The 15,000-nt window shown below is 50.8% G+C and overlaps 1 protein-coding gene across 1 annotated transcript in view; it reads right to left on the bottom strand.

The window, feature by feature from the left end:
• The window catches only part of mipol1 (mirror-image polydactyly 1), a 29,564-nt gene that overhangs the window by 544 nt on the left and 14,020 nt on the right, over positions 1–15,000 (bottom strand). The window contains exons 4-10 of the mRNA XM_055155702.1: positions 13,873–13,975; positions 13,421–13,526; positions 11,903–12,035; positions 10,463–10,502; positions 8,114–8,332; positions 1,099–1,193; positions 887–1,033 (exon numbers count right to left, since the gene is read on the bottom strand). Of these exons, the coding sequence (XP_055011677.1) occupies positions 887–1,033; positions 1,099–1,193; positions 8,114–8,332; positions 10,463–10,502; positions 11,903–12,035; positions 13,421–13,526; positions 13,873–13,975 (843 nt within the window). The remainder of the gene's footprint in view (positions 1–886; positions 1,034–1,098; positions 1,194–8,113; positions 8,333–10,462; positions 10,503–11,902; positions 12,036–13,420; positions 13,527–13,872; positions 13,976–15,000) is intronic.

Genomic DNA, 15,000 nt, shown 5'->3' with positions numbered 1-15,000 from the left:
CTGATGCCTGACATGAGCTTCCATGTTGTGGAGAGACAGGTTATCGGCCGATAGTTGGATGGGGCTGCACCCTTTGAGGGATCCTTCAGGACCAGGATCATATGTCCTTGGGTGAGTCCCATCCCTTAGCAGCTGGTTCTTTTGTGGTGCCAGGCGCTCGTGGAGAGCAGTGAGCTTCTTTAGCCAGTTTGTGTGGATCATGTCAGGGCCTGGTCCAGTTTTTCATACCTGAGACTCTCTCCTGGACATGTCCACTGTGATGGTGACTGGATTCTGTTCAGGGAGGTTGCTGTGGTCTTCTCTCAGATCCAACAGCCACTGTGCATCGGTGTTATGTGATGCCTCCCTCTCCCATGTGCCTTTCCAGTACCTTTCAGTCTCCAGCCTTGGTGGGTCTGCTCTGCTGTTGTGCCGATGAGCGTACACTTTCACAGGTTGTGTTGCGGACAGACGGTTTATTTGTCTGGCTTCGTTATCTCGTGTGTACCTCTTTAGACTTTAGGCTTGGAGCCTTGGCCAGTTTGTCTGGCAGTTTTGAGTGCTTCAGGTCGGGCATCTGACTGTACCGCTTGAGTACTTGTGTTTTCATTGCACCTTTCTGGGCCCTAACCCTAACTTCTCTCCACGCCTCCTTGATTTTCACCTCTTACTGTCTTTTCCATGGTGGCTCTTGTTTCTCGTGGCTCCCGTGCCTCCAGTGGCTCTTATGGAGCAGCACCTGTAGGATCAGTGCTGCTGAAGTGTAGATCGGCTCGTTGGTGTCAGTGGCGTTGTGGTTGGTTCACTCTCTGTGCTCCGTTTGTCTTCTAAGAGACTTTGGGCCGTTCACTTGGACTGTGTTTTAATCTTGTGTTTAATTGGTTTAATCTGAGGTCATGTGACTCACCTCCGTGCTCTCTCATTGGCTTGGACAAGCTCCGCCTCCGCGCTCTTCTTCTGCTGTGACATCATCACCAGCTGCTGCTTAAGGGCGGTGACATCATCAGGGAGCGCCGCGGCGGCCTCGTCAGCGGGGGGCGGGGCTTCTGAGGGGCTAAAGGAGAGTCGGCGTGAGCGCGTGTGTAAATATAACACGTTACCATAGTGCCAGACTCTGACCTGTGATTGGCTCTGAGCTCCTGAAGCTCCGCCTCCAGACGCTGTCGCTCGCCCACAGCGGTGTCTCTCTCTCTCTGCAGTGCAACAAGCTCCGCCTTAAAGGGGGCGGGGCACAGTCAGTGACACAAAAACAGCAGCAGGCGGAGCTAAAGTCTGACCTCTGACCCTAAACCGGGTCAGGGGTCAGAGTGAAGTTTTATTATGGGACATTTTTTTGCTTTGTAACTATGGCTGTCACAATAAGCACAAAATTAATCACCGCGGAGCTAAGAGGCCCACGGCGATCACCGCACCAACGTGACCAACGTGACCAACGTGACCAACGTGACCAACGTGATCAACGTGACCAACGTGACCAACGTGACCAACGTGACCAACGTGACCAACGTGACCAACGTGTGACCAACACCAACGTAACGTGCACCAAAAACGTGACCAACGTAACGTCGTGACCAACGTGACCAACGTGCCAACCCAACGTGACCAACGTGACCAACGTGACCAACGTGACCAACCGTGACCAACGTGACGTGACCAACTGACCAACGTGAACCAAACCCAACGTGACCGACCAACGTGACCAACGTGACCGTGAAACGTGACCAACGTGACCAACGTGACCAACGGTGACGTGACCAACGTGAACCACGTGGTGACCAACGTGACGTGACCAACGTGACCAAACGTGACCAACGTGACCAACGTGACCAATGACAACGTGACCAACGTGACCAAACGTGACCAACGTGACCAACGTGACCAACGTGACAAAAGTGACCAACGTGACCAACGTGACCAACGTGAACCAACGTGACCAACGTGACCAACGTGACGTGACCAACGTGACCAACGTGACCAACGTGACCAACGTGACCAACGTGACCAACGGACCAACGTGACCACGTCGTGACCAACGTGACCAACGTGCGTGACCAACGTGACCACGTGACCAACGTGATCAACGTGACCAACGTGACCAACGTGACAACACCAACGGACCAACGTGCGTGACCAATGTGACCAACGTGACGTCAACGTGAACCAACGTGACCAACGTGAACCAACGTGAAACGTGACCAACGTGACCAACGTGACCAACGTGACCAACGTGAACGTGTACCAACGTGACGTGACCAACGTGACAACCAGTGACCAAACCAACGTGACCAACGTGACCAACGTGACCAACGTGACCAACGTGACCAACGTGACCAACGTGACCAACGTGACCAACGTGACCAACGTGACCAACGTGACCACCGCACCAACGTGACCAACGTGACCAATGCACCAACGTGACCAACGTGACCAACGTGACCCGTGACCAACGTGACGTACCAACGTGACCAACCCAACGTGACCAACGTGACCAACGTGACCAACGTGACCACGTGAACGTGACCAACGTGACCCAACGTGACGTGACCAACGTGACGTGATCAACGTGCAACGTGACCAACGTGACCAACGTGACCAACGTGACCAACGTGACCAACGTGACCAACGTGACCAACGTGACCAACGTGACCAAACGTGACCAACGTGACCAACGTGACCAACGTGACCAACGTGACCAACGTGAACCAACGTGACCAACGCAACGTGACCAACGTGACCAACGTGACCAACCGTGACCAACGTGACCAACGTGACCAACGTGACCAACGTGACCAACGTGACAACGTGACCAACGTGACCAATGTGACCAACGTGATCACCGCACCAACGTGACCAACGTGATCAACGTGACCAACGTGACCAACGTGACCAAAGTGACCAACGTGACCAACGTGACCAACGTGACCAACGTGACAACGTGACCAACGTGACCAACGTGACCAACGTGACCAACGTGACCAACGTGACCAAAGTGACCAACGTGACCAACGTGACCACGTGACCAACGTGACCAACGTGACCAAGTGACCAACGTGACGTGACCAACGTGACCAACGTGACCAACGTGACCAAGTGACCAAAGTGACCAACGTGACCAAACGTGACCAAACGTGACCAACGTGACCAACGTGTCAACCAACGTGACCAACGTGACCAACGTGACCAACGTGACCAACGTGACCAAACGTGACCAAACGTGACAACGTGACAACGTGACCAACGTGACCAACGTGACCAACAAAAGTGACCAAACGTGACCAACGTGACCAAACGTGACCAACGTGACCAACGTGACCAACGTGACCAACGTGACCAACGTGACCAATACGTGACCAACGTGACGTGACCAACGTGACCAACGTGACCAACGTGACCAACTGTGACCAACGTGACCAACGTGACCAACGTGGCACCAACGCGTGACCAACGTGACCAACCGTGAACCAAACAACGTGACCAACGTGACCAACGTGACCAATCAACGCAACGTGACGTGACCAACGTGACCAACGTGACCAAAGTGACCAACGTGACCAACGTGACCAACGTGACCAACGTGACCAACGTGACCAACGTGACCAACCAACGTTGACCAAGTGACCAACGTGACCAACGTGACCAACGTGACCAACGTGACCAACGTGATCACCGCACCAACGTGACCAACGTGACCAACGTGACGTGACCAACGTGACAACGTGACCAACGTGTGTGACCAACGTGACCAACGTGACCAACGTGACCAACGTGACCAAAGTGACAGACGTGACCAACGTGACCAACGTGACCAACGTGACCAACGTGACCAACCCAACGTGACCAACGTGACCAACGTGACCAACGTGATCAACGTGACCAACGTGACCAACGTGACCAACGCACCAACGTGACCAACGTGATCAACGTGATCAATGTGACCAACGTGATGTGACCAACGTGACCAACCAACGTGACCAACGTGACCAACGTGACCAACGTGACCAACGTGACCAACGTGACCAAAGTGACCAACGTGACCAACGTGACCAACGTGACCAACGTGACCAACGTGACCAACGTGACCAACGTGACGTGACCAACGTGACCAACGTGACCAACGTGACCAACGTGACCAACGTTGACCCGTGCAACGTGACCAACGTGATCAACGTGACGTGATCAACGTGACCAACGTGGACCAACGTGACCAACGTGACCAACGTGACCAACGTACCAACGCACCAACGTGACCAACGTGACCAACGTGACCAACGTGACCAACGACCAACGTGACCAACGTGATCAACGTGATCAATGTGACCAACGTGACCAACGTGACCAACGTGACCAACGTGACCAACGTGTCAACGTGATGACCAACGTGACCAACGTGATCAATGTGACCAACGTGATCAATCAACGTGACCAACGTGACCAACGTGACCAAAGCACCAACGTGACCAACGTGACCAACCAATGTGACCAACGTGACCAACGTGCCAACGTGACCAACGCGTCAACGTGCACAACGTGACCACGTGACAATGTGACCAACGTGACCAACGTACCAACGTGACCAACGTGACCAACGTGACCAACGTGACCAACGTGACCAACGTGACCAACGTGATCAACAACGTGACCAACGTGATCAACGTGATCAACGTGACCAACGTGTGACCAACGTGATCACCGCACCAACGTGACCAACGTGACCAACCAACGTGCACCAACGTGACCAACCAACGTGACCAACGTGATCAACGTGACCAACGTGACCAACGTGCACCAACGTGACCAACGTGACCAACGTGACCAACGTGACCAACGTGACCAACGTGACCAACGTGACCAACGTGACCAACGTGACCAACCAACGTGACCAACGTGATCAACGTGACCAACGTGACCAACGTGACCAACGTGACCAACGTGACGTGACCAACGTGACCAACGCACCAACGTGACCAACGTGACCAACGTGACCAACGTGACCAACGTGCACCAACGTGACCAACGTGACCAACGCACCAACGTGACCAACGTGACCAACGTGACCAACGTGACCAACGTGACCAACGTGACCAACGTGACCAACGTGACCAACGTGATCACCGCACCTAGGACTAACATAGGACTAACCCAGAACTAACCAAGAACTAACCCAGGACTAACTCAAGATTAACCCAGGACTAACCCAGGCTTCACCCAGGACTAACCCAGGACTAAGGTGTGCCGCGTAGACTGTCAGGTGACCGTAGGCAAAAGGAGCTTAGTGCGTTTGTTGCCCGATCGCGCTTTGAGGACACGACCTGGTGCAAGGGTCAGAGGGTCAGAGGAACTCAGGTCTCCTGGTTTAGACCTGGTTTACTCCTGGTCTAGTCCTGGTTTACTCCTGGTCTAGTCCTGGTTTAGACCTGGTTTAGTCCTGGTTTAGACCTGGTTTAGTCCTGGTTTAGACCTGGTTTAGTCCTGGTTTAGACCTGGTTTAGTCCTGGTTTAGTCCTGGTTTAGTCCTGGTTTAGTCCTGGTTTAGTCCTGGTTTAGTCCTGGTTTAGTCCTGGTTTTTAGTCCTGGTTTAGTCCTGGTTTTAGTCCTGGTTTAGTCCAGGTCCTGGTTTAGTGGTTTAGTCCTGGTTTAGTCCTGTTTAGTCCTGGTTTAGTCCTGGTTTAGTCCTGGTTTAGTCCTGGTTTAGTCCTGGTTTAGTCCTGGTTTAGTCCTGGTTTAGTCCTGGTTTAGTCCTGGTTTAGTCCTGGTTTAGTCCTGGTTTAGTCCTGGTCCCGTGGAGTCCTGGTTTAGTCCTGGTTTAGTCCTGGGTTTAGTCCTGGTTTAGTCCTGGTTTAGTCCTGGTTTAGTCCTGGTCCCGTGGAGTCCTGGTTTAGTCCTGGTTTAGTCCTGGTTTAGTCCTGGTTTAGTCCTGGTCCTGGAGTCCTGGTTTAGTCCTGGTTTAGTCCTGGTCCCGTGGAGTCCTGGTTTAGTCCTGGTTTAGTCCTGGTCCTGTGGAGTCCTGGTTTAGTCCTGGTTTAGTCCTGGTCCCGTGGAGTCCTGGTTTAGTCCTGGTTTAGTCCTGGTTTAGTCCTGGTTTAGTCCTGGTTTAGTTTAGTCCTGGTTTAGTCCTGGTTTAGTCCTGGTCCTGGAGTCCTGTTTAGTCCTGGTTTAGTCCTGGTTTAGTCCTGGTTTAGTCCTGGTCCTGTTGAGTCCTGGTTTAGTCCTGGTTTAGTCCTGGTTTAGTCCTGGTTTAGTCCTGGTTTAGTCCTGGTCCCGTGGAGTCCTGGTTTAGTCCTGGTTTAGTCCTGGTTTAGTCCTGGTTTAGTCCTGGTTTAGTCCTGGTCCTGTGGAGTCCTGGTTTAGTCCTGGTTTAGTCCTGGTTTAGTCCTGGTCCTGTGGAGTCCTGGTTTAGTCCTGGTTTAGTCCTGGTCCTGGTTTAGTCCTGGTTTAGTCCTGGTTTAGTCCTGGTTTGGTTTTAGTCCTGGTTTAGTTAGTTTAGTCCTGGTTTAGTCCTGGTTTAGTCCTGGTCCTGTGGAGTCCTGGTTTAGTCCTGGTTTAGTCCTGGTTTAGTCCTGTCCTGGTTTAGTCCTGGTTTAGTCCTGGTTTAGTCCTGGTTTAGTCCTGGTTTAGTCCTGGTCCTTTGGAGTCCTGGTTTAGTCCTGGTTTAGTCCTGGTTTAGTCCTGGTTTAGTCCTGGTTAGTCCTGGTTTAGTCCTGGTTTAGTCCTGGTTTTAGTCCTGTTTGTTTAGTCCTGGTTTAGTCTGGTTTAGTCCTGGTCCGTGGAGTCCTGGTTTAGTCCTGGTTTAGTCCTGGTTTAGTCCTGGTTTAGTCCTGTTTAGTCCGTAGTCCTGGTTTAGTCCTGGTTTAGTCCTGGTTTAGTCCTGGTTTAGTCCTGGTTTAGTCCTGGTTTAGTCCTGGTTTGGAGTCCTGGTTTAGTCCTGGTTTAGTCCTGGTCCTGTGGAGTCCTGGTTTAGTCCTGGTTTAGTCCTGGTTTAGTCCTAGTCCTGGTTTAGTCCTGGTTTAGTCCTGGTCCCCTGGAGTCCTGGTTTAGTCCTGGTTTAGTCCTGGTCCTGTGGAGTCCTGGTTTAGTCCTGGTTTAGTCCTGGTTTAGTCCTGGTCCTGGGAGTCCTGGTTTAGTCCTGGTTTAGTCCTGGTTTAGTCCTGTTTAGTCCTGGTTTAGTCCTTGGAGTCCTGGTTTAGTCCTGGTTTAGTCCTGGTTTAGTCCTGTCCTGTGGTTTAGTCCTGGTTTAGTCCTGGTTTAGTCCTGGGTTTAGTCCTGGTTTAGTCCTGGTCCTGGTTTAGTCCTGGTTTAGTCCTGGTTTAGTCCTGGTCCTGTGGAGTCCTGGTTTAGTCCTGGTTTAGTCCTGGTTTAGTCCTGGTTTAGTCCTGGAGTCCTGGTTTAGTCCTGGTTTAGTCCTGGTCCTGTGGAGTCCTGGTTTAGTCCTGGTTTAGTCCTGGTTTAGTCCTGGTTTAGTCCTGGTTTAGTCCTGGTCCTGTGGAGTTCGCACACACGTCGCTGTTTGAACTTTTCTAATTAAAAAGATTCATCAAAATTCATCACATTCATTTTCATCAATATTCATAAAGTCAAAGTCGTCAGGATTCAGCAAACGCCACATCAAAGGCTCCAGGGGCACATCAAAGGCTCCAGGGGCACATCAAAGGCTCCCCACAGAGACCTGGACCAGGACCAGACCTGGACCAGACCAGGACCAGGACCAGGACCAGAACTGGACCGAGACCATAGCAGTATTATTAATAGAGGTAGAAGATTCAACATTTCAAATTGGATTTCGGCACTAAAGAACAGACTCCATACTCCATAGTTCTTGCTTAGTCCTGGTTCGGTCCTGGTTCGGTCCTGGTTCGGTCCTGGTTCGGTCCTGGTTCGGTCCTGGTTCGGTCCCTGGGTGTATACTAGTCTCTGTGCTTTTATACTTCTGATTCTGAGCTCTATCGAACTTTTTAGGATCCAGACCTGAGAAACATGTGGAGCAAGTTTTGATACTGGTAGTACTAGTAATACTAGTAGTAACAGTAGTAGTAGTAGTACTAGTAATAGTACTAGTAATACTAGTAGTAATAGTAGTAGTACTTGTATTAGTAGTAGTAGCAGCAGTAGTTATTACATTTACAGGGTTAGTACAAACCTGAAGGAGTTGAATCTCTCGGAGTTGCTCCTCCTCCAAACGCTTCACTTTGGCGGCGTGGGCGTCGCGCTCCTCCATCACGGCGCTCATTTCCTGTGCGGTGATGTTACTCCTGCGTTGCCGTGCCGACCGTACACGCTGCACCAGGATCTGACCAAACTGTTCCACCTGTTGGCCGGAGTCTGCGGTGCACACCTGCTCCAGCAGCTCCAGCACGTCCTGAACAACGGACGTGTGAACGTATGAGTGAACGAACGAGTGAACGTACGTGTGAACGTACGAGTGAACGTACGAGTGAACGTACGTGTGAACGTACGTGTGAACGTACGAGTGAACGTACGAGTGAACGTACGTGTGAACGTACGTGTGAACGTACGAGTGAACGTACGTGTGAACGTACGAGTGAACGTAAACGTGAACGTACGTGTGAACGTACGAGTGAACGTACGAGTGAACGTACGTGTGAACGTACGTGTGAACGTACGTGTGAACGTACGAGTGAACGTACGAGTGAACGTACGTGTGAACGTACGAGTGAACGTACGAGTGAACGTGTGAACGTACGAGTGACGTACGTGAACGTGTGACGTACGTACGAGTGAACATAAGTGTGACGTACAAGTGTACGAGTGAACATAAGTGTGAACATACAAGTGAACAAACGAGTGAACGTACGAGTGAACGTACGAGTGAACGTACGTGTGAACGTACGTGTGAACGTACGTGTGAACGTACGTGTGAACGTACGTGTACGTGTGAACGTACGTGAACGTACGAGTGAACGTAAGAGTGAACGTACGAGTGAACATACAAGTGAACGTACGTGTGAACGTACGTGTGAATACGAGTGAACGTACGTGAAACGAGTGAACGTACGTTGAACGTACGAGTGAACGAGTGAACATAAAGTGAACGTGAACGTAGTGAACGTACGTGTGAACGTACGTACGAGTGAACGTACGAGTGAACGTACGAGTGAACGTACGTGTGAACGTACGAGTGAACGTACGTGAACGTACGAGTGAACGTACGACGTACGAGTGAACATACGAGTGAACATAAGTGTGAACGTACAAGTGAACATACGAGTGAACATACGAGTGAATGTACGAGTGAACGTACAAGTGAACGTACGAGTGAACATACGAGTGAACATACAAGTGAACGTACGAGTGAACGTACGAGTGAACATACGAGTGAACATACGAGTGAACATAGGAGTGAACGTACGAGAACGACGTGTGAACGTACAAGTGAACATACGAGTGAACATACGAGTGAACATACGAGTGAACGTACGAGTGAACATACGAGTGAACATAAGTGTGAAAGTACGAGTGAACGTACAAGTGAACGTACGAGTGAACATACGAGTGACCATAAGTGTGAACGTACGAGTGAACATACGAGTGAACATAAGTGTGAACAGTACGAGTGAACGTACGAGTGAACATACGAGTGAACGTAAGTGTGAACGTACGAGTGACATGAGAACATAGGAGTGAACATAAGTGTGAACGTACAAGTGAACGTACGAGTGAACATAAGTGTGAAAGTACGAGTGAACATACGAGTGAACATAAGTGTGAACGTATGAGTGAACATAAGTGTGAACGTACGAGTGAACGTACGAGTGAACATAAGTGTGAACGTACGAGTGAACATAAGTGTGAACGTACGAGTGACATGAGAACATACGAGTGAACATAGGAGTGAACATAAGTGTGAACGTATAAGTGAACGAACGAGTGAACGTACGAGTGAACATAAGTGTGAACGTACGAGTGAACGTATGAGTGAACGTAAAAGTGAACGTACAAGTGAACATAAGTGTAAATGTACGAGTGACATGAGAACATATGAGTGAACATAAGTGTGAACGTACAAGTGAACGTACGAGTGACATGTGAACATACGAGTGAACATACAAGTGAACATAAGTGTGAACGTACGAGTGAACATACGTGTGAACGTACGAGTGAACATACGTGTGAACGTACGAGTGAACATAAGTGTGAACGTGCAAGTGAACGTACGAGTGACATGAGAACATACGAGTGAACATACGTTTGAATGTACAAGTGAACGTACAAGTGAACATACGTGTGAACGTACGAGTGAACATACGAGTGAACATACAAGTGAACATAAGTGTGAATGTACGAGTGAACATACGTGTGAATGTATGAGTGAATGTACGAGTGACATGAGGACATATGAGTGAACATACGTTTGAACGTACAAGTGAAGGTACGAGTGAACATACGAGTGAACATAAATGTGAACATACGTGTGAATGTACGAGTGACGTGTGAACGTACATGTGACGTGTGGAAGAGAAACACTCACCAGATCACAGTCCTCCACAGAGTCTGGATCCAAAGAAAACCTGCAGAGATCAAGACCAGGTTTATACCAAGACCGAGACCAGGTTTAGACCAAGACCGAGACCAGGTTAGACCAAGACCGAGACCAGGACCAGGTTTAGACCAAGACCAGGACCAGGTCTGGATCAAGACCAGGACCAGGTTTGAACCAAGACCAGCTTTAGACCTAGACCAAGACCAGACTTTTAAAAATCTTCACCATTAAAAACTCGATAATCACTGAGACAGACCCCCCTCTTTCTTTTCCTCCTTCTTTCCCTCTTTTCCTCTCCTTTCTCCTCTTTGTTTCTCTCCTCTTTCTCTCTCTCTTCCCTCTCTCTCCCTCTCTTTTTTCTCTCCCCCTCTTCTTTCTTTCCCTCCTCTCTCTCTTTTTCATATAGTGTATTTCTCATTATTGTGTTTTGATCCTCGGTCCAGTCCTCGGTCCAGAGTCTGGACTTTATTAAACCGGGTCCCTGAAGTCCGGGTTTGGATCCGAGTCCGGATCTCGGACCTGCAGCTCTGGGACAGAACTGTAATAAACTGTAATAAAGAACAGAGCCACAAGGCAATAAGACCCCACAAAGACCGGGTCTAAACCAGGCCTGAACCAGGTCTGAACCAGGTCTGAACCAGGTCTGAACCAGGTCTGAACCAGGTCTGAACCAGGTCTGAACCAGAACTAAAGACTCATCTTTAGAAATCAGATGTAAAAATCTGAAGGAGAAGATGAGGAGATGAGGAGAGAGGAAATGAGGAGAGAGGAAACGAGGAGAGAGGAGGAGACGAGGAGAGAGGAGACGAGGAGAGAGGAAACGAGGAGAGAGGAGGAGACGAGGAGAGAGGAAACGAGGAGAGAGGAGAGACGAGGAGAGAGGAGACGAGGAGAGAGGAGAGACGAGGAGAGAAGAGAGAGAGGATTTGGAGTGGATATTAGGAGATAGGTGATATAGAAAGGAGTTAAGGATTTAGGAGTGAGGAGATGAGGAGATGAGGGGATGAGGGGATAAGGACATAAGGATCTAGGAAAGAGGTTTAGTGAAATGAGAGAGGGAGAGGACTCGAAAGGAATCTACAGACGGCAGGGGGGAGGAGAGAGGAGACGAGAAGAAAGAGAAACGAAGAGGAGACGAGGAGAAAGGAGAGGAAATGAGGAGAGGAGGAGAGTGAGGAGGAGAGAAGAACTCTACATCTTCATATTAGGGCCCGACTTGACTCGTTCGGCCGGGGAGATCGTCCACGTGGGCCTTTTACAAAACAATATCGTCTATTATATCGCCTGATATATTAAACGATATATCGTCTGTTTCACCGTCTGTCCTTAAATCGGTCTCATATCGGATCCAAAAAGATCCATATCGGTCGGGCCTGGTTCATATCTGTTCTCTGATTGGCTGGGGTCATGTGACGGCGGCGGACTCACTGATTGGCTGCAGCCTGCGTCAGTCTCTGTGCTGTGAGCAGAGCCTGATCTCGCTCCTCATTGGCCAAAAGCAGCCGTGACATCATCGCCTGTTCCCGCTCTTTTTGAGCCGCCATCAGCTGTTCCACGAGCTCTGAAAACACAACGCACAAAATCAGACCCTGAATGGCAAACCCAAAGGCGTACGATCCTGGTCCTGAAGGATCCCTCAAAGGGTCCAGTCCCATCCAACTATCGGCCGATAACCTGTCTCTCCACATTGTGGAAACTCATGTCAGGCATCAGCGTGGCTGAGATAAACGGCACATGGATCAATACATGAGCGCAGCACAGAAGGGCATCGGCAAAAACACCAACTCCTGGACTGAACAGTCGCCCGTGACTGCAGAACCTGTCAGACCAACCTGTGCGCCGCCTGAATCGATTACAGAACGACTCTGACTTAATCCCACACACGGATCACTGAGAGTCTGGAGCTGTAGAACATCTCTAGGACCCTACAGGCCTTCACTGCAAACTCCAGGAGGTCATGGAAAACGACCCTTGAAACCAACGGCACTTCTACAAGTGTCCATCAAATGTGGCATATACCAAGGAGACCCACTGTCTCCACTGCTCTTCAAAATCTGTTGTTCTGTGGTGGTTCTGAGGTTCTGTAGTTTTGTGATGGTTATGTGGTTCTGTGGTGGGTCTGTGGTGGGTCTGGTGGTGGGTCTGTGGTGGTTCTGTGGTGGGTCTGTGGTTTGGTGGGTCTGGTGTGGTCTGTGGTGGTCTGTGGTGGGTCTGTGTGGGTCTGTGGGGTCTGTGGTGGGTCGTGTGGTTCTGTGTGTCTGTGGTGGTCTGTGGTGGGTCTGTGGTGGGTCTGTGGTGGTTCTGTGGTGGGTCTGTGGTGGGTCTGTGGTGGTTCTGTGGTGGGTCTGTGGTGGGTCTGTGGTGGGTCTGTGGTGGTCTGGTGTGTGGTTCTGTGGTTCTGTGGTGGTTCTGTGTGGTTCTGTGGTGGGTCTGTGGTGGGTCTGTGTCTGTGTGGTTCTGTGGTGGTTTCTGTGGTGGTGGTTCTGTGGTGGTCTGTGGTGGTCTGTGGTGGTCTGTGGTGGGTCTGTGGTGGTTCTGTGGTGGGTGGTTCTGTGGTGGGTCTGTGTGGGTCTGTGGTCTGTGGTTCTGTGGTGGTGGGTCTGTGGTGGGGTCTGTGTGTGGTCTGTGGTGGGTCTGTGGTGGGTCTGTGGTGGGTCTGTGGTGGGTCTGTGGTGGTTCTGTGGTGGGTCTGTGGTGGGTCTGTGGTGGTCTGTGGTTCTGTGTTCTGTGGTTCTGTGGTGGTTCTGTGGTGGGTCTGTGGTGGGTCTGTGGTTCTGTGGTGGTTCTGTGGTGGGTCTGTGGTGGGTCTGTGGTGGTTCTGTGTGGTTCTGTGTGGGTCTGTGTGGGTCTGTGGTTTGTGGTGGGTCTGTGGTGGTGTGGTTCTGTGGTGGTCTGTGGTGGGTTCTGTGGTGGGTCTGTGGTGGGTCTGTGGTGGGTCTGTGGTACCTGTGGTTCTGTTCCATATTTCTGAGTCGTTCTGGTTCTGTCTCAGTTGTTGGTTCAGGTCTTTTCTCTGAAGCTGTTTCTCCTTCTGCACCAACTGCTCCTGGAGCTGTGACACAAACACACGTTTCATACACAAGGATACAGGAGGACGGCCTCTCCACAGACCTGACCCTCTCCTCTCCACAGACCTGACCCTCTCCTCTCCACAGACCTGACCCTCTCCTCTCCACAGACCTCTCCTCTCCACAGACCTGACCCTCTCCTCTCCACAGACCTGACAGACCTGACCCTCTCCTCTCCACAGACCTGACCCTCTGCTCTCCACAGACCTGACCCTCTCCTCTCCACAGACCTGACCCCCTCTCCTCTCCACAGACCTGACCCTCTGCTCTCCACAGATCTGAGACTGGTCTCCATGGACACGCCGGTAAAGCCGTACTGCGGGACATTACCTTCGTGTTCAGGTCTCTCAGGGAGTCGAGCTCCTTCAGTAAAATCGAGATGTTTTTGTCTCTGTCCTGGAACGCTGCGCTCTGATTGGTCGACAGCTCCATCCTGTGAAACAATGACAGACGTGAAAACCAATCAGAGACAAGCACCCGCCCCCTCTCCTCCACTCTCCTCCTCCCCTCCTCTTCTCCTCCTCTTCTCTCCCTCCATCCCTCCTCTTTTCTCCCTCCATCCCTCCTCCTCCTCTTCTCTCCCTCCATCCCTCCTCCTCCTCTCTCTCCTCCATCCCTCCTCCTCCCTCTTCTCTCCCTCCTCCCCTCCTCCTTCCTCTCCCTCCATCCCTCCTCCTCCTCTTCTCTCCCTCCATCCCTCCTCCTCCTCTTCTCTCCCTCCATCCCTCCTCCTCCTCTCCTCTCCTCCTCCTCCTCTTTCCCTCCTCCTCCTCCTCTTCTCTCCCTCCGTCCCTCCTCCTCCTCTTCTCTCCCTCCGTCCGTCTCTCATATCGCATCTCTTTTTCTTGATAAAGTCACATTCTTTAGTGTTATTATTTCGTTTGATGGTTTCTCCTTGTGGCGGCGGCGGCGGCGGCGGTTGAACTCGCCGTTGTAATAAACGAGGAGCAGATCTGCGGTCGAGCGAAAGGTCGGAGCGTTTCGTGAATGAACAAAAACAAACAGCGCGAGAAAAAAGGTCGAGGCGCAGAGACTAAAGACGCTGTCAATAAAACGGCAAGGAAAAGAAACAGAAGCGGAGAAGAACAATGTGAACGAAAGAGTTTAATAAAAGACGGAGAAAAATGTCTAAACCAGGACTAAACCAGGACTAAACCAGGACTAAACCAGAGCTAAATCAGGATTAAATCAGGGATCACACAGATATAAAGACACATGGGAACAGAAAAGAAAGTCAGTATCGAGTATCAAGTCTGTTTGTCAAAACTTTAACATTAGACAGAGAATCTCCAGCGTCAACACATGACCCCTGACCTCTGACCCCCATGGATCATATCTAACAGAACATTGTCCAGGTGGCTCTTCTGGCTCCTTCTGACTCTGGCTCTTGTGTGTCACACACCTGAACACTTTATACAGACCGTGTCACACACCTGAACACTTTATATAGACTGTGTC

The sequence above is a fragment of the Boleophthalmus pectinirostris genome, unplaced genomic scaffold (genome assembly GCF_026225935.1).
Source record: "Boleophthalmus pectinirostris isolate CB_2022bp ecotype Guang Dong unplaced genomic scaffold, ASM2622593v1 HiC_scaffold_10, whole genome shotgun sequence".
Lineage (NCBI taxonomy): Eukaryota > Metazoa > Chordata > Actinopteri > Gobiiformes > Gobiidae > Boleophthalmus > Boleophthalmus pectinirostris.
The sequence above is the reverse complement of the archived record's forward strand: the minus strand, read 5'-3'. Positions and strand labels throughout refer to the sequence as shown.